The sequence below is a fragment of the Ramularia collo-cygni genome (assembly GCF_900074925.1).
Source record: "Ramularia collo-cygni strain URUG2 genome assembly, contig: RCC_scaffold23, whole genome shotgun sequence".
Classification (NCBI taxonomy): domain Eukaryota; kingdom Fungi; phylum Ascomycota; class Dothideomycetes; order Mycosphaerellales; family Mycosphaerellaceae; genus Ramularia; species Ramularia collo-cygni.
The window spans coordinates 243,451-261,742 of NW_019716277.1; the positions used below are offsets into that span (position 1 = coordinate 243,451).

At 51.9% G+C, this 18,292-nt stretch overlaps 7 protein-coding genes; 1 reads left to right on the forward strand and 6 right to left on the reverse strand.

Annotated features, from left to right (window-relative positions):
- Positions 1–1,445: 1,445 nt before the first annotated feature.
- On the reverse strand, positions 1,446–2,640 carry RCC_10619 (uncharacterized protein; the record flags this gene model as incomplete). XM_023775846.1 has 3 exons in its annotated part: positions 1,446–1,522; positions 1,595–2,318; positions 2,380–2,640. 3 exons carry the CDS (start codon positions 2,638–2,640, stop codon positions 1,446–1,448), a joined length of 1,062 nt encoding a protein of 353 aa, XP_023631614.1.
- A 1,002-nt stretch (positions 2,641–3,642) lies between these two features.
- Positions 3,643–4,854, reverse strand: RCC_10620 (uncharacterized protein; the record flags this gene model as incomplete). XM_023775847.1 has 3 exons in its annotated part: positions 3,643–4,545; positions 4,597–4,723; positions 4,787–4,854. 3 exons carry the CDS (start codon positions 4,852–4,854, stop codon positions 3,643–3,645), a joined length of 1,098 nt encoding a protein of 365 aa, XP_023631615.1.
- Positions 4,855–5,473: 619 nt separating this feature from the next.
- Positions 5,474–6,540, reverse strand: RCC_10621 (uncharacterized protein; the record flags this gene model as incomplete). XM_023775848.1 has 3 exons in its annotated part: positions 5,474–6,211; positions 6,279–6,405; positions 6,464–6,540. 3 exons carry the CDS (start codon positions 6,538–6,540, stop codon positions 5,474–5,476), a joined length of 942 nt encoding a protein of 313 aa, XP_023631616.1.
- A 1,524-nt stretch (positions 6,541–8,064) lies between these two features.
- Positions 8,065–10,263, reverse strand: RCC_10622 (uncharacterized protein; the record flags this gene model as incomplete). The annotated part of the gene is made up of 1 exon (XM_023775849.1): positions 8,065–10,263. The coding sequence occupies one exon, from the start codon at positions 10,261–10,263 to the stop codon at positions 8,065–8,067; it is 2,199 nt and encodes a 732-aa protein (XP_023631617.1).
- A 519-nt stretch (positions 10,264–10,782) lies between these two features.
- RCC_10623 (uncharacterized protein) lies at positions 10,783–11,561 on the reverse strand (the record flags this gene model as incomplete). XM_023775850.1 has 2 exons in its annotated part: positions 10,783–11,317; positions 11,365–11,561. 2 exons carry the CDS (start codon positions 11,559–11,561, stop codon positions 10,783–10,785), a joined length of 732 nt encoding a protein of 243 aa, XP_023631618.1.
- A 1,663-nt stretch (positions 11,562–13,224) lies between these two features.
- Positions 13,225–14,801, forward strand: RCC_10624 (uncharacterized protein; the record flags this gene model as incomplete). XM_023775851.1 has 2 exons in its annotated part: positions 13,225–13,325; positions 13,379–14,801. The coding sequence occupies 2 exons, from the start codon at positions 13,225–13,227 to the stop codon at positions 14,799–14,801; spliced, it is 1,524 nt and encodes a 507-aa protein (XP_023631619.1).
- Positions 14,802–14,956: 155 nt separating this feature from the next.
- On the reverse strand, positions 14,957–16,034 carry RCC_10625 (uncharacterized protein; the record flags this gene model as incomplete). XM_023775852.1 has 3 exons in its annotated part: positions 14,957–15,101; positions 15,160–15,312; positions 15,382–16,034. 3 exons carry the CDS (start codon positions 16,032–16,034, stop codon positions 14,957–14,959), a joined length of 951 nt encoding a protein of 316 aa, XP_023631620.1.
- Positions 16,035–18,292: the final 2,258 nt, after the last annotated feature.

Consider the following 18,292-nt stretch of genomic DNA (forward strand, 5'->3'; position numbering starts at 1 on the left):
AATCGCTTCGGGAAAGAAGAAGGAACCTTGCAACGACCGCCTCGATGTCAAAGGAGGAGGCTTCAAGTCTCCCGTCATCATCGTCGCCCTCACAGCTTCCTCCCTCCAATCTGACAGACATGAAGCACTGGCAGCCGGCTGCAATGACTTTCTCACCAAGCCCGTGAATTTCGTGTGGCTGGAACGGAAAGTCAAGGAGTGGGGATGTATGCAGGCATTGATTGACTTCGATGGGTGGAGGAAGTGGAAGGACTATGCGGATGAAAAGGAAAAGGGCATGAGTGTCGAGGAGCGGGAGAAGGAGAGGTTGAAGGAGGAAAAGAACAGAATCAGGGGCGAGAAGATGGAGAGGTTGCAGGTCAAGCAGAAGGCACGTGAAGAGGCGTTGAGGGCGGAGAGGGAGGGTTTGGAGAGTTCAGCGGAGATTGCTGTTGAGAGTGCTGCTGCTGGGTGATGCTCATGTTGTTTGGCGAGACGATTCTTGGTGCTCATTTTGGGAAGCGAGGCGTTTTTGGAGATCTTCGTTGGGTGCGTGTGCTGTGTTTCAGCTTGAGAGTGATGAGAGGATTGATGACGGCCTAAACCAGAGATTGGGAGGCGAATTGACTGTGAGTGACGGAATGTGATGAGGAGATTGAATGGTCTGGTATACACTGGCGTGGTGTATTTTGTTTTTCGTATACCCGCTTACGATTGGTTGTTGGCTGGCGAGGCATGGTAGACGGAACACTTCCAGCTGTTTAATACCTGTTTATCTATTCTGTGTTGATCCCTCTGGGGAACCTTTCCCTCCTTTTCTTTTAAGAATCTGCTCCGTTTGATGTGATGAGAGGGACTGGATGTTAAAGACTGGGTGTCAACAGGGTGCTGGAGCTGGAAACCGGATGTTGGAGACTGGATGTTGGAGACTGGATATTGGGTGCTGGAGACTGGATTTTGGGCTTCTTTTCTGACGGATGGGATATCTCTGGAGGCAATGATTATTGACGAGCTCGATCCATCTATTCCTGAGGAAATTGACTACAAAGATACCTTGCTGAGGATCTTCTGTGGCATTTCTGTCCCTTTAATCGATTGCTCTTTCTACCATCGCGAGAGAGAGAGAGAGAGAGAGAGAGAGAGAGAGAGAGAGAGAGAGAGAGAGAGAGAGAGCATACCGCATGTTGATTTTGTGAGGCGACGAGAGAGAGCTATCAGCCAGAGCGGGAAAAGTTCTGTGGAATTGGAGCGGGATCTTGCTGGGTACGCAGTGTACGTTTCGTTTCTCTTGGGTGATTGGAGTTTGTTGCTGGATGATGCTTTTACGAGGCAACAAGGCCGCGAAGAAGGGGATGGAAAGAGAATATGCGGTCTGGGTCTTTTGTTATGTCTGCCACTGAGCAGCTGGCTTGAAAGCTGAGATGCGATGTCTGGACGCTTCTAAGGATTGTCTGGGACAATGCCAATCAATGCCGTCCTGCAATCCCAACCCGAACATCAAAGTCTGCGATTTCCTCGAACGGTAGCACTCCGCCTTCGTAATCTGAATCCCGGTGGTAGCATCACGTCGAACTCTCTGATGAGCTCCTAGGACGCTTAGGCCTAGACCACATACCTTTGAGTTTCGATGCGCGAAATCGAGCTACTTCCAACACGACGTCTGCCTTGAGGGTGCGCTCAGCCAAGACAACAGTGGCCTTGCCGCACTCGGGGCAAAACTTCCGCTCGGGTGGCTGTTCCGCCACGAAGTGCTTCCTGCAGCTCGCAGCTGTGCATCTCATGCGTGCTTGGCCTTCAGGCACGATCGCTGACTCACAGCTTGCTTCGAAGGTAGCTTGCATGGCCCTCAGTTTCGCCGTGAGAAGTCTCTCCGACCTTGCCGCGCTTACCTCGTGTTCTTTCTCGGTCTTTGCCACGACCGCTTTGGAGAACTCGATGGCGAAGAGAGGGGCGGTTCTGATGGCCTCTCTGAATGCGTCGTTGTTGGGATCGTGGAGGAGATTCACTTCGTTGTCGACGCAGATCTTGACCAGCTCTCTGCGCATTCCTTGAGTAAGGGCGTTGACGGGGCCATCTTCGCAGAGATACTCGACCATCTCTGCAAGGACCGGAAACGAGGCCCACTCTTGCGATACGATCAGCATGATCCGATCCGCGGCTAGCTTGGCTAGCACTGGCATGTCGTACTGGTCGGCGAGTTGGAAGATGTTCCTGTCGAAAGTGGTGGTGGTGTAGGGCTTTTCCGGCATCGAATAGGTGCCAGTGTACAGGTACTCGATCATTGCCTCGACAGAGGGGACATCCTGCTCATGAAGAGTCACGACACCCTCGCGCGCTTCCTATAGAGGGTACATCAGTATCAGACCCGAGATCCCAAATGCGATAGCATGTCTAACGAACCTTCCAATCGCCAGCACAAGCGTGCGCAAAGAAGGTTGACTGGGAGCAGACAACAAGCTTGTGAACCTTCCAGGTGCGATTGTCGAGCTTGATGGTCAGGTCGCTGAAATTCTCACTCTTGTAGAGGCTGGAAAATCGGGTCAGCTCAACCGTCGTCGCGTCGGCGCGGCATGGTGGGCCTGATGAGTAGACAAACCTCGAGATGATGCCGAGGACGAGATCCCGGTGCGCCGTTGGCGCTTCGCCTTCTGTGGCCGCCATGTTGGGTGGCAGCGTTGATGGAGACAAAACTTGCAAGGGTGCGGAAGATGGAAGAAACAGAATCATGAAATCCGCTTTTCGGCAAGAGAAGTTGGCCCCTCAGAAACGCTAGCGCGCCCCAAGCTAGGAGAGGTGAAGACTGGGGGACGGCAATCCATGCACATACACGCCTACACGTTTCCAAGAGTCGGGGCTATCTATCAATACAGGGAGATTTACTCCGGCCCCTGGACGTCATATTATGGAACGATCAGGCGCGCGAGGTTACGACTCGAGAGGAAGCTGAGAGACGTGACGCGTTGTCGATGAACCGCCAGGAGAGAGGCGGCAAGCTTTGGATTCCCTCCCATCCCTCGCACTGTTTTTAAAGCGGTCGATACGGGGATTACTCGTTACTCGCCGGGACGATAATGTCCTAGCCATCTTCGTATCTTGAAGTCTCGGTCTCGGCAGAGTCGTCTGCTCTGGAGCTGCGAGAAGTTACATCTACGAGTAGAGTCGCGTCTCAAGTCATAGAAATAGCTGCTGAGACTAGAGARGCATGGCCAAGATTGACGCGCAGAAGGGCGAGCAATATCTCGGACATGGGATAAGCTTTGGCTCAACGCTCTGCAATCCTTTTCTGGTTGCAGACGTGTAGCGACGTCTTAGTTGGAACGGTTCTACATCTCTGGCCTCAAATGCCCTTCAGTGAGCTTGGAATGGGTCCATATTGGACTGGACTAGTTTCGGACATTGAGTGGTTGGGTTGGAGTACGAACACTCAAATCAAGAGAGCAAGGAGACGGAGGACATTGAAAGAGACATTTTGCATTGCTATGAAACCCGGAAGTTGTGGATCCAGTGCTCATACCATACCGGGCATTTTCAATCCTTCGCGAGGAAAGAGTCTGTGAAGCTCCTCCTCATAATCTTGAACCATTGAGTACCACTGAGTCCTTCGGCGTGGCCTGACCAACGACGCAGCTCGTGCATAACAACGGTATGCTCGTCAGAGCAACTTCAAACCGGGGTGCTGCAGTACGGGCACTTCAACCCGTCCGTACCACCCAGCGCCACAAAGCTGTTGCTGCAATCCTCAGCGCGACAACGGAAACGCTGCTCGCCTTCTCCCAACATGTCCCGACCGAGCTGGGACTGCGCAAGCTTCATCTCCTTGCGCTGGTTCGTGGTCATCTCTGTCAGTCTGGCCTTGTGATGCACAACTGCTCTCTGCAAATCGAGACCTTCGAGTTGGTGCCGGGTCATCTCTGCCAATCTGGCGCCGTGTTGCTTCACTTCGTTATTTCTGTGTTCCTCGAAGGTTCTGTTCAATCTGGTCAAGTTTGCACGGTGCTCCATGCATTCCTTGCCTCTCGCAAGGTCCTCCATCTGCCTCGCCTTCTGGGTGACGATAGCATCGTTCTCATTCATCTGCGCCAATTGGGCCGCGTGCCTCCGAAGCCTTTCATCAATCGAGGCTTTGCCAAAATCTATGCCAAAAGTAACGACGTCCCTGAGAACGGTACGGAATTCCGTGAATTTGGGCTCGGTCATGTACCGCGCTTCGTGCGTAACGAGAAGATCGATGAGCGCGACGCGCATATCTCTTCCCAAAGCACTATCCGGGCCGTTCTCATATATCTCGCGGATCAGAGCGGCAAACCCAGCAGTAGACTGGTCGCCGTTGGAAGTCATACGAAATCTGAGTTGCGCCAATAGAGCTAGTGTCGGCACATCGTACTTGTCCGCGATTTTGAAAACGACTGCGTTGAGGGTGCTCAAGATTGGTTCGCCATTGAGTCCATCCGTTGTGGTTGGACTGAATTTCTTCATGGTGTAGTCGGATGTGTAGAAGTACTCCACCAGAGCATCGATAGCCATGGGTTCGTCATCGTGGAGCTCAATCTTGCTGGCCTGGGACTCCTACAACATCTGTCAGCTCTGGTGGTCAAAGGATCGCGACGAAGCACCTACGATCCACGGGCCATCACAGGCTTCGCGGAAGAAGCTCGACTGCGGGCAGACGACTACCTTGTGGACTTTCCAGACACGATCTTCCAGTGTCAGGGTGAGGTCGGCATAGCGGTCCGACTTGTGCAGACTATGGCAGGATTAGCTTGATCACCAGGCAGTCATCATGCGTGTTGGAGGGAAGTGGACGAACTCTTTAATGGCGCGCAACACCGCGCTGTRGCCTTCGCTCACCATCTCTGTGTGAAACCCCAGTGACATTGCTGCTGTTTGAAGCTTGGATGATGAAAGCTTGACTTCAGCGATGAAAAGAAGTCCGCGAGCTTATTCTAGCAGGACGCGGCAACGGCGGCCGCACCCGCACGAAGCAACGCGCTCAAAGCCAGGCGAGGTGAATCGAAGCCGGTTTGATGCCAGCGCTGTTCAATGTCTGGAGCTTTTGATATTAGGGGAGCATGATGGGTCTCAGAAGCTGGGGACAATCCGAGCAAGAGAGCAGGATGGGGCAGAGCCGTCGATACGAGATGTCATCAGCGATATCAGCGTCCCCAACTACTCTCTCGGTTACTCGGCGGGCGACACCATTGCTACAAGCGTTCTAGCAGTCTCAGCATTGTTCACTCTGCCGATAGCGAGGTCTTAGCATGTTGTGAAGATTGCTGAGTATCCTGTCTCGATTCACAGTCTTCATATCGACAGTTCTGAGGAGGGAGAGCGGATCGAAACACGTTCTGACTTTGGTTGCATGGCTATGGAACTTCGGGTGCTTCTACCGTATTACCTTAAGACACTCTGCTCCTCGGAACCCATCCATTCATCTTTGCATCTCGACCCTCGCTCGTGGGCGTAGGACACAATGCCGTCCAACAGCAATGTCATCTCATTCAGGAACCAAGGTATCACAGTAAGGACACCTCAACCACTGTCTGACTCCCATGAACGCCACAAAGTCGAGGCTGCAAGTCTTTGCTGGGCACCGAAAGCGCTTTTCCCCGAATCCCAACGTCCTCTCCTGGAGCTCGATCCGGTGCTCCTCTGCAGTCTTCTTCAAATCCGCCAGATGTTCAACCCTGCCTGCTTCCAGTCGCTTGGTTCGGGACTTAAGCAGTGTCTCGGTAAGATCTTCGCAATCTCTAGTCGCATCCTTCATCTTCTGCGAATGGATCTTCGTGGCGTCCTCAAGCGAAGCCTTTGAGAACGATGCTCCAAAGAGAGTGACGTCCCGAACGGCATCGCGGAAGGAACGGTGCTTCTTCCAAGTCGTGAGCTCCTCCTCGTGCTTCACAGACATCTCCAGGATAGCGGAACGCATTCGCATACCGTGCTCATTGTCGGGACACTCTTCGTAGAGCTCACTGATGACGCTGCCGAAGTCTGGGGCTTCCCACCCACCGTTGCAAATGGACGCAACRAAGTCCTCGCTGACGAGTTGACCAAGGTCATCCAGATCATACTTGTCCGCAACCTTGAAGATTTGCAATGTGTGCATGTCCCGATCAAAGTCAGCATCGGCGCTCGCGTGGCGCTGAGTGTATTTTCCAGTGTACATGAACTCTAGCATGGCATCGACTGCTGCGGGAGCATCTTCGTGGAGCGTAATGGTGCCTTCTTCTGCCTCCTACGCATCATGTCAGTTTCTCCGTACCCGCATCTCCATAGGCTTGTGCAGCGAGTTCTCAACGAACCTTCCATTTTCCGTTGCAAGCACTAGCGAGGACCTGCGACTGAGAGCAGACCACCAGCTTGTGGACTCTCCAGGTGCGATCTCCAAGCTTGATGGTGAGATCGGTGTACAGGTCGCTGTTGTAAAAACTGTGGCTGGGTTAGACCGTGGCCGACTGCACGGTGAACGTGAACGAGCGCGACTCACTCGGCGAAGATAGAAGCTGCGACATCTCTTGGGCACGTTGTCAAAAGCGCCACTCCTTCTGAGCGCTCTTCATCCATGGCTGATGATGTGTTGATTGAAACTTCGCGCGGATCAAAGGGCGAAGTGAAGTCGTTGGACCGTCGCCCAAACTCAATGCAAAAAATCACGGGGCGGCAGAATCCTCGAATCGGCCAGAATACTACGACATTCTATCAAACTCTCTCTCTCGACACTGTCGTTGCTTTTGAACCCGCTGGATTTCCCCTAATTGGTGGAATCCTGCGTGATCGAGCAGATAGACTTGTTTATCCTCAAACCATGGAATCGAGCGGAAAATCTGCGAGCAAGGATCGATCTCAACCCGCAAAGACCTCCTACCCAGGCATCCGTATTGCCAGGACGATCTGCGTCGACCGCTCCATCAGCGGCGCTCCAGCAAGCCCGTGCATTTATGATCTAGTCCAGCCTTGGGGAGGACTCGTGGCCATATGTGCAGCGACACCGACAGCAACTCCATCTCTTAAGCCACCAGAGGTAACGTGTATCCAACAGCGAGATCCGACAGGTCCATCTCCCTGTGGCATCTATGCTTGTCACATTCCCGATGAGAATAGAGCTGACGTTGTTGAAAGGCTTGAATCGKTATTATCGCCTTCCGCTCATATCAATGATCAAATCAACCACCGGCACAGAGCAACGAAACCGCGAACAACATCTCCAGAATCAGCACCTTGCAGCAATATAGTAGCAACGCTCAACCTCTCGAGCCGGAATATCCAACCAACCAGACAGACGCGGCGCTGCGTCGTTGGACAACCGACCGAACATCAACAACACCGCAAAAACAGGCAAGCCGACACGCGCAAAGTACCATCTTCCATCTCAGTGAGTGAAACATTGCGGAGGAGATCTTGACGTTGCAGGGAAGATAGTAGGGTCGAACGCCCGGTCACTCAAACTTCAATGCTTGCGAACAGACAATACCTGGTAAGAAATCGAAAACAACTGACCTGCAGACCAAATACCACAACCAGGAGGACCGGTGAACCCTATAGCATCGCTTTTGAACTCATTGGAACAACAGGACCACAACAAAGAAACCTTTCGCACTCCGACTGAGACCTGTATAAGAGGTGAACTTACTTCTATCGAGTCCTTCCACTGTGCCCTCGAGCCTCGCCAGTATACCCACTTTAACAACAAAGAATCAATGCCCCGGATCTTTCGAAATATGGAATGGAATCATAACGCCCATTCAAGCCGTGAGAGGACACTTTTTCTAGAGTCAAAACGTGCAAGTGAATCTTCGACTTGTCGATTGCATCCGCGCGTACATGTGTGAGTGAAGCTTGCTGCTCCAAGAGTGTCAAGCTCTTCATCTATATTATTGCCTTTCGCTATCGGTGACGAAGACCGGAAGTGTGGAGGGTACATTCATGTACTCGATAAAGATATATGGCAACGGCGATCTTACCGAGAAGTGAAACGATCAATCGACTTCTGCGGAGCGTGCATTCATAATTCATCACTCGTTATACATACATATCCATTAGCCTCTAGCACAACGAGAGTCTCTTCCATTGATCTGTCAAACATGAACATCATAGGCCCCTCTTTAAGTCCTTCAAAACAGAAGGCAAACTCACTCCGCCACTCAATCCAGCGGGAGCTGTCGTGGTGTCACCCACACCTTCTACGGCCTCTACAACACACCACTTCTCCTCATCCCAGCCCGGAGGCCTCCACTTGAAAAGATCGAATGCTTCTCGACTCCACGGCCCAACATCATCAGGAGGCGGGTCTGGCTTTTTGGCCGTCACCGTTCGGGGTTTGCCGGGTGCTTGAAATGGTCGACCGAGAATGACGGTCGAAGTTCCCGCAGCAGTCACGTTTAGACTCACAGACTTCTGCAGCTTGTTTTTCGCTTTGTTCTGGATTGGAATCCTGGACTCCATCTCGGTAGGTGGGACAGGAGTCGATTCACGCGATCTCTTAGTAGGAGAGGGTGTTGGTGTATACCGAACAGGAGCCCCAGGGACGCGCTTGGAAGCTGGCTTGGCCTGAGCTGTCAGATCTCCGGCGTTTGGCCGTACAGGAGGCTCCGATATCACACGTCGCAATGGCCGGATCTCTCGTGGTGACGGAACAGGTACAGGCGGTGTTGGTGCTCTTCGGGGTGCTGCGGGCGGAAGCATCATTCGATCGAGACGCGCAAGTTCTATAGCTGATATTTCGTGGGAAGATCGCTGCCCAAAATTTTCACTCGATGGCCCTACGCCAGAGGCAAGCGTTCCATGAGATTCCGATGGCGCGTCGAGGGGTTGGTGAAGGGGTCGTGGGCGAGCAGCCACATTCGCCACGGATTTCTCGCTGAGAACTCGTTCTTGCGCTCGCCTTTTCGCCTTGTCGTCGATAGACGTCTTAAGAGAGTGGGTGGCTTCGTTCGCACTGCGGCTGGAGGCTGTTCGAAGATCATCATCACCATTCGATGGTTTTGACACATCATGGTTTGTCATGCTGGTTGTTGCTCCAGTATTGCTAGTGCGTGCTCTTCGTCGACTGATCTGTTCCAATCGTTCTTGCACCCTCTCCTTCGCTGTCTTCGGCTGGGCATCCTTATCTGAGACGTCAACCGTCACTTCCATGAGCGCCTCATTCTCCGCGGAAGGCGTCCTTTGAGGCTTCTTTGCGAGCTGATCTTGGCAGAGTAATGTTCTCTTCTTCGGCGCACTGGCGGCTAAGCGTAGAGTTTGGCCTGGTTTGATAAGAGACGCCCGTGAAGGCTGGAGCGATGGCTGTCTTGCTGGCTGTGGCGATTTCTGAAGCTTTCTTGGGCGGCGAGTAGAATGATTCATCTCATCTTCCTCGTGGCCATGATCCAGCACTCGCATCTGATGAGCGCGACCTTTCTCCTTCCCAGCGACAGTGGCTAAGATCTCTGGCGGCCGTCCCGTCCGCAAAGCCGGCGAGCTAGAGCTACCTGACACATCTCGCGCTGCGGCTCTCATCGGGGAAGATGGCGCCAAAGCGTCGCTCGAGAAGCCTGGCAGGAAATCATTCGAAGGTGTCAAATCGTCGGATAAGTCGATAAAGACCTTGCCTGCAGGCCGTTGTATCTGCCGAGTCGCCTTGCTATCTGATGTGCGGGCCCATAGAGGCACTTCAGCCTGTTTGGAAGCGGTTTTGGACTTCTTTGTCTCAGCCACTCGCGCTTTCTTCGCCGGTCGCCCATCTTCCCACTCCTCATTCTCAACATTCGCATATCGTTCTTCGAAAGGCGACTTTGTCGGCAACACTGCCTTGCCCATTGTCCCTTTTRGAGTACCAAGGAGTGCATTCAAGCTCTTGTGCTTGAGGTGGGTATTACCTCGTGGCATAACTTCGCTGGATCCTTTCGCAATGGGTGTTGCCGCTGCCACGGGTCTCATATCAGTTCTCCTCCTCGGCTCCCCATTGACGGCCGGCCCTTTGCTCGCTCTCAACTCTGACAAGTCGGTCTCCGTCTCTCCGATCCGCTCGGCCACCTCAACTTTCACGCCGGCCTTTTCCAATAACACCTCATCGCCTTCTTGCAGATCCTCCCCTCCCGTCCAGTGCATATCGCCGATGAAGTTGCGCGGCACGTCGTACACCATCGCCCGCTTGTTGAAGGTATGGTATCGGAGAACTCCATCCTGCCACTTCTTGGCCTTCTTGCGTAGATCATGTGTGTATAGACAGGCGAATTCCAGGACCGGAGCGGTGTTCTGTGTCTGAGGAACCGACAACGACGGCGTGCTGCGGTATGTTGCAGCCGTCATGGTGGTGCCATGGCCAGATTCCGAGGGCAATTATGGAAGAAGGAACCGGCGTGGATTTATTCCAAACGATTGATTCAAGGTAAAAGGTGTGGAGTTGGGAACGATTGACGAGCCGTCGTCTCGACGCGTTCCGCGCGCGGCAAGCGCGCCCGGCACAGGCGGTCACGGGATTACTTTCTTCCCCAATCTTCTCTCCATCAACTCACAACCACCACATCCTCCCAACCTTATACCATCAACACGGCGCAACGTTTACCGGGGTACGACACAAGACGTCCCCCCATAGAACGACACTTTGAAGGAGGCGCGCAATGTCACTAGCCACGACTGGAGTTATGGCCTTTCGCTCTGGGCCCACAACGCGGATGTGACGACGTCGCTGCTGATGAGTCGACGCTGACCGCCAGGAAAAGGAATGATGAGGCAGCATTGCCGTCTCGCTACGTTTGCTGTGAAAGGCTCATGCGGTCATCACGATTTGCTTCCGGTCGTCTCTAGATCGCCTGCTAGCTCTACATCTCATACCCTAGGTGCCTTTCGCCTCGACCTCCTTTGGGGTTGTTCTCCAGCATCTTGCCCCATTTCGCTTCCCGATTCGAACCCATCCCAGAATTCTGCAATCCGCTGCTCRTAATTCGTGCGAGAAAGAGGCATCTCCCACTTCTCACGATCTGTCTCGAGCTTCTTTACCCATTCGCCTATCGCTTTGGACTTGTCTTCAATGCCCGCGAAATGTACTAGAAGTTGGCCCGGTGCATGATGAAAGTTTATGTTGGATTCGTCGCCATCGTTTGGATACGAATTGAACCACCGCGGAGGACATTCGACTGCACCATCTTTGTACTGATCCAACTCCAGAACCTTCTCCATTGCCGACTGTTCTGTAAAGGGAAGATCCTCCTCCGGCTTGAAAGTGCGATACGCAACGATGGAAGATAGCAGACTCACGCTCCATTCCGAGACACGCAACATGAAGACGCCATTGTTGAGACCATTCCAGTCTTTGGTATACAACACAAATGTACGTCGTTCCGAGAATCCGGTGGCACAAAGGCTTCGAGAGGCATGAGCTTGTTCATTACGACTGTATCGGCATCGAACCAGAAGATCCATCTCAAGCGCTCGCTCTTGGGTTTGGAGAGTGCCTCCAGCATCATCTCCAGCAATGCGGCTTCTTTCGTCCAAAGACCGTCGAGAATGGTACGGTCAATCACGTAAGTGGGATAGCCATGATATTGGGCGTGGTCGAGGTGTGTCTGGAGCGCTTGCTTGTATCCGTCGTTGTGTTCCCCGTGCATGACTGTGCACTTCCCAATTTGAGGATGTCTTGCTATTCCGAGATGCATCAGACCGCTGCCTTTTACCGACAAGCTCTGGATATGGGCTGATCTCCATGCTTTTACGGAAGCCTTCGATATGGTTGTTGAGACGTCGAACAGGTGAACCGCGATAAGTGCGAAGATGACAAGAGGCAAGCAAATAATGATGCTGCGAATCCACCGCGACATTAGAGCAAAGGAGGTATCGAACTTTGAATCGAATGGTACYTGTACAACATGAAGACCCCTTCCGAATATATGACTGATGCTTCGCCGACTAATACCTCACGCTAACAAAGCAATACAGATTACGAGTCCCTTCCGACGAGCACCTTAGGAAATACGGGAGCATTACACTTGCAGGAATAGCGATGGTCTATTTCGAGACTACACCTACGCAAACAGTTGGCCACACCAATCGATAACTTGTGTAGCGTATGTTTCGTCCTTCCTGCCTAGAAATACCAAGGCCGTTGAGCTTGCGCGCCGGACACGAGTCCGTACTTCTGCCCGGGCAGAATGAACGTTGTGGCTTCAGTCCACGAGGCACCCAGGAGTTCTGCGTGGAATGAGTCCCTACAGCACAAGGATATGTTGTTGTTGCATCGGCAATGCAACGCGACTTCCCCCCTTGGCGCATGGATGGTTGAGATAGAAAAGTTGCCCTTTTTGTCTTGGCATCGCATTGAACGTCGAAGATGCCTCCACGATGTTGGTCATCATGAAACGCCAACAACACACCCCTCGAACGCCATCTCTCCCGAGCCAGCTTCCCTACACTCTCTGCAGCCTCTTCACGCATCGCAGTCATTTGGACCAGAAGCGGGCGGACAATCTTYACATTTTGATTTGGACCGGAGTGGTCGAGGACTTTGCTAAGCTACAATTCTCGAGGCTACGCATTCCATTATTGTGAGTGGAGATGCTGTAAATCGTGAGTGTAAAGCTGAGCGAGTGTGAGTAGTACTGGGCGCCAACATTCCATATCTGGGGTCCCCTGCTAGCACGCGGAAGTACTCCAGCAACGCAAGCTCGGAGCAGATCACCTTGCCGCACCCCAGTGTTCGCAATACCCCAATGACATCAGTTCTTGCCATACAAAATGAAAACAGCAAATGCCTCCCATACTAATCTGCCCGGCCTTCAGGGGAGWGACCGATTCAAACCAGTCCGACGCTACCCATTCGATCCGGTCCTTCAAATTACTCCGATTGCCAACCGCTGCTAAGCACAAATCTTAAACCTATCATACACAAGAAAGTGCTGAGTCTACACTCGGAACTCGCTGGGAATCCTGGGATGCGATGAAGTGATCTGCCAAAGCCGCAGACAAGCCAAGTAACGGCCGAACCACGGGTGTTTCGGGACTGGGTGGTGAGCTGATAACTTTTATTGCACCATGATGAATGCCGAGCGGCATGGCTTGACCGAGTGCAAGTCGATGTCAACATATGGAGGCTGGGGTGGTTGTCCTACGACGACTGTCTTGGCCCGGTCTCCCCTTCCCCCAATTCCTCAAAGTATATCGTTGCAGTCTCTTTATCGTTCTATCGCACTCAAGACCGCCCAACACTGCTCTGGTTAGCAGTACTTCTCCCCCTCAGCTATACACTCTTTTGTATTCGTTCCATACATTCCGGAAATGTTCGGTTCTGTGCCAAGTTCGTCGACCTCTCTAACAGAGAAGCTCTTGCCTCATGGCACTTCATCCGATCTGGAGTACACGCCTCCATCTAGCCCTATGTATATCGTAAATCCCTGCAGAGGTCCAAGTCTCCTGCTGAATCATGCCACAGACTCGACGAGAAACGCCAGATGTCCTCGGCTCCAACTCTTTGGAGAAGGATCTCCAAGACAGTGAGATCCATCTATATACGGATGAGATGGCGCARGATTCGCAAACCACAGATCAAACCCACAGCGACCATCTCTAGGACAGCCTCGTACGATGGACTTCGAGGAATCGCCTGTCTCATCGTGTTCAACTTCCATTTTCTTTATCCATACACCAAAACCATCACACATGGATACGGAGGTTCCTATAAAAAAGTTCCGCATGGACTCCCACACCAACTCCCCTTCCTCTGCTTATTGATCCGCGGTCGAGCTATGGTCACTCTTTTCTTCGCCATCTCAGGTTTCGTGCTGAGCTACGGCTTCATGGCAGCAATGCGAGGAGGTCAAACAACAACTGCACTGCCCCGACTCGCATCATTAACACTACGACGATGGCTTCGGCTCTTTGCCCCTGCCTCCATCAGCATGCTGATAGTTTGCTTCGCATCATATTACGGCGCTTTTGATCGAGGTCGCAAATTTCAAGAAGGACCACCGCTTATTGGGACGTGGGAGCAACATCCACCGCGGAAACAGGATTTCGAACTTCAGATGAAAGACTTCTACAAAGCGTGGTCGACCTGGTTAAGCCCCTTTCGATGGGACTTTCTTTACCCCGAATACGACCCTCATACATGGACAATACCAGTCGAGTTCCGCAGCTCAATCGTTCTATTCGTCGTGCTACTCGCATCGACAAGTCTAAAACCGCGATGGTCGTTTGGACTGCTCAGCTTGGTCGCAGTCTACAGTCTCCATCGTACACGATGGGAAGTCTCGACATTTACCGGAGGGGCTCTCGTTGCTTATCTACACCACGCAGCAAATGCTCGCCGGGAGAGAGAAACTCTGCTTCCCACTCAAGACAACTCACCATCGACTTCTACCCGGTTGCGAAGATGGATCTCACCCGGACTGAAACTCATCGGTTTCGCTCTCAGTCTTTTCATCCTCTCGTTTCCTGACGACCAAGCTGGAAAAACACCAGGTTTTCGAACACTCAATCGCATAACACCTGCTGCATATCATAAACCATACGAGTTCTGGCATCCACTCGCAGCAATCTTCGTTCTCTGGTCCGTTGATCAAATCACCCCATTTCGCAAATTCCTCAGCTCCGCCGTACCACAGTACCTGGGCAAAATCTCGTATGGATTCTATCTAGTCCACGGGCCTCTGTTGCATTCCGCAGGCTTTGCAATGCAGCCGAAGATTTTCGAAATCGTTGGTATCAGTACATCGACTCAGTGGTGTGCTGGGCTCTTTCTTGGTTGGATGATAATGCTCGCAATATCTATTGCAGTAGGGCATATGTTTTGGCTGCTGATTGATATGCCGTTGGTTCGAGCCACGAGGTGGCTTGAACGGAAAGCCCAGCGGTAGGGATTGTCGTATGATACCATGGAAATGTAGAGAGAGAGAGAGAGATTTAAATGCAGTGTTGGACCTGTAACTTGAATTTCCAAGTTGGTTTTATGTCTGTGGACGAAGAAAAGAATCTGTCTTGGGGACTACGGCCCCTATCCTCCACAGCACATCTACTCCACCCCACCTATCTCAACAGGCTTAACAACGACCCAATTCTTGTCCACAGTCACTGGTCGATTGTTCGCAGCCTGCCCAGCAGCGCCCTGTTCAATCAATTCGTTAAGCTCCTCCAATTTCTCGGCCGAGCGGTTGACCCTGCGACAAAGCACGTCAGCTGGATATGATGTATGACCGAAGTCCAGATGGGGCTTACCATAGATGAATTCCCCCCTTCGCAACGTCGACTCCGTGGAAGATCATATAAGTATCCGATCCAGGCGTATCACCACCAGCCAAAACCGGCAACTTCCACTCATCAATATAAGTAAGAATAGCCKCCCACTTGCCACTGAACCACGTCGCCGGACTATCCAACACGTCAGTCAGTCAATCCAATCCAATCCAAATTCTAGTGAAGAGAGTACAGTCCACTCACGTCCAAAGATAAGTTCCATAAACAAGATCAAGATTAGCTTCCTCATCATACTCCCCCGCCTCAATTTGTTTCCGACTGGTAGTCTGTTCCCCACTCGTGCGATTCGTCAAAAAAGTCGTCACGCCAATGACATTTTCGGGTTTGACATTATATCCATATTTCGGATCCGCAGCCACCATACGAACAAGTTCCTCATGCGCGGCAGAAATAACATAGACTTCAATCCCATTATCCATCAAAGCGTTATAGAGCTCCACTTGTCCGGGAAAAATCACAGGCGGCGAGATTTCATCCTCGACCACTTCGTCGCCATCCCAGTATCTCGTGGGGATKGTTTGATTGTAAGCCATGAGTTCATCCACGTAGACTTTTAGTTCTCGAAGCGTGAAGCCAGCGAAAATCTGAGCTGCCCAGGGATAGCACATGAGATCGTCAATTTCGCAAAGACGGTAGTAGTAGCTGAAGAGCGTCTCGGTGTATTCTTCCGTGTCTTTGAATTCGATGAGTTTCAGGGATTCATCCATGGTGCGTCGAGTAAGTATTCCTCGATTCTCTAGAAAGGGAAGGAGAGATTCTTCGAGGTCGAATTGGTAGCTGGTGTTGTCCATGTCGAAGACGRCGTAGTTGGATTGATTGGCATTCGCTGCGATCATCTTGTCCAATGCTAAGGCTGCTTCTGCGGGCCAATGCTTAAGAGTGCTTGTTGTGTTTGACGGTTTGGCAGGCATCGCTTGGGTTGATGTAGCGAAGCATAATACCAGTGCGAGGGGCTTCATAGAGGGCTTCATCTTGTCGTCGAGGATGATGTGGAGTGTAGAAAGTAGTAACGAGAGGCGCAATGAGATGTCGTTCATGAGATCGGCTACTTACCTTATTCTATGCTGCAACTTCGGCCATTAGAGCTTTGCGGCTTTTCAAAATCTGGCCATTGCTTGTTAGCGTTCGATATGGTCGACCTAGAAGGCCTAGCAGCGCCTTGATGTCCTGGCGAACTGCGGCTCGATATTCACTGAACAGCGATGACGTCGCTGCTAGGTACATCCTTTTCCAACACCTAGATGGCGATGGCACGAGACATCTTTTCCTATGAGAATGGCATCGATAGAGACGGATCACAGACACCCAGAAGCAAAGAGTGCCAGGTGATCATCGCAGGGGTCGTATCAAGAACATGTCGGCTGTTTCGCGGCAACTGACGGCGATTTCGCTTCGCCTCAGCCATTGGGATTGCTACCCTTTGCGACTGCTTCAAGAAACAATGACGACAATAGATGCATGGAGAGAGCGTGGGCTTGTGGCAGAAGGATTGGCCTCCAAAGACTGTCAATCCCAGATTGCTTGGAATAAATCAGGAAAAAGCGACGCGGTCACAKGTAGCACTTTCTTGAGGCGCGTACCGGGTGCTGAGAACAAGTAGGACTTCCATCAAGTATTGCGTCTTTGGTGGAGCGATGAGTCTTCTGCCGTTGCTTCCATTCGAGTCTTGAGTGTGTCACCTGATGTCCATCTGAAAAGCAAACGAATGCACTGCAGGGCGATCTTGTGGTCTCCTTTCCAGCTAGATACATCTTCTCCGCAAATTCACCCGTAATGTCTCCCGTGTAGCTCTTCATGATCTCGATGATATTCGCGCAAAGCGCCGGCGCAGGAACAGATATGGCTACATCGATTCTCGCGCCGTGGAATATGCCGTCCCGAAGCGATGCTCAAGTGGTTATAGAACAAGGCTCGCGCTTCCATGGACAATAMATAGCCAGCAGAAGTCCAGAGCATGATGAGAAACCCAATCGTTCGTGTCTGTGCGGGTGTGGTGTATCGATCGATCGAGGTATATATGCCCCCGACTTGATCTTCGTCTGCGATAGAGGTGTCAGGTTCGAGAAAAGGTCGGGAATCTCGCAGTCTCCAAAGTACCATACATGATTGGAAACGTGGCCATTTGCGTAATATCAATATTCGTCTTACGACTATTCGAGTCGATTCTGCGACCTCCTGAATCTATGCCAGGTAACACAAAGGCAAACGATTCTGGGTGAGGAGTCTTGCAGGAGTCGTGGTATGTTTCTCTGGTCAAGTCGTCGATGGCCTTGAAAGGTTCTGACCACATGAGCTCTGTCCTGTAATAAAACCACAAGCGTAGAAGTAATCAATGAGTGCGACATGATGAATCGAAAGGCTGTGTCGAGGTTTGGGAATGCAGGAACAGCAAGAAAAGAAAAGGTCTTACCACAGGGAGGAAGCAAAGAAGGCCGGCCAATGCCTCTCTACCCTACCCGACTGACCTACTGCCACAAAGTGATCGATCCCACACGCATGCAGTGGAAAGATTAAACATTCCCCGAACAAGGACGATTCCAGGGCAGTCCTCCTCACAGGGCATGTGGTGGTATATATCAAGCATACCGAAGTGGATGCCAACTATCCCCGAAACCGGCAGAGAGGGAGGTCATGGCCAAGTTCGCAGGCGGAATCTCCATCGAGGCATCGTTTGGCACAGAGGAGAGGGTCGCGCGTTAAAACGCGCACCGTGGCAATATCGCGAGACTCCTCCTCATGCAACCACTTCCGCATGCCTGCAGAGTTTATTAAAAAAGTTCCAATCCGTCGCACCCTTCGAAGCGACATTTGGGCCCCTTGGATAGTACACCGGAGCTGAAAAAAGTCGACGTGCTTGCGTGGAGGTCCAGATCGGAGGAGATGTGAAAAGGCATCTTCTGCCGTGGTTTGGAGAGGGGAGGACAGAATGTGAAGTCAAGTTGGGGGTTGTTCAGGAGTGGATGTTTGGGACACCGTAGCTCGGATTGTAGAGGATGCCAGGGACAGAAGTCGAGGTTGCACAACTTTGGTATAAGTCCAGCCTACATCCATGTTCGTTCACTTGGCCGCCGCCATGCACATGTATATAGGAAAT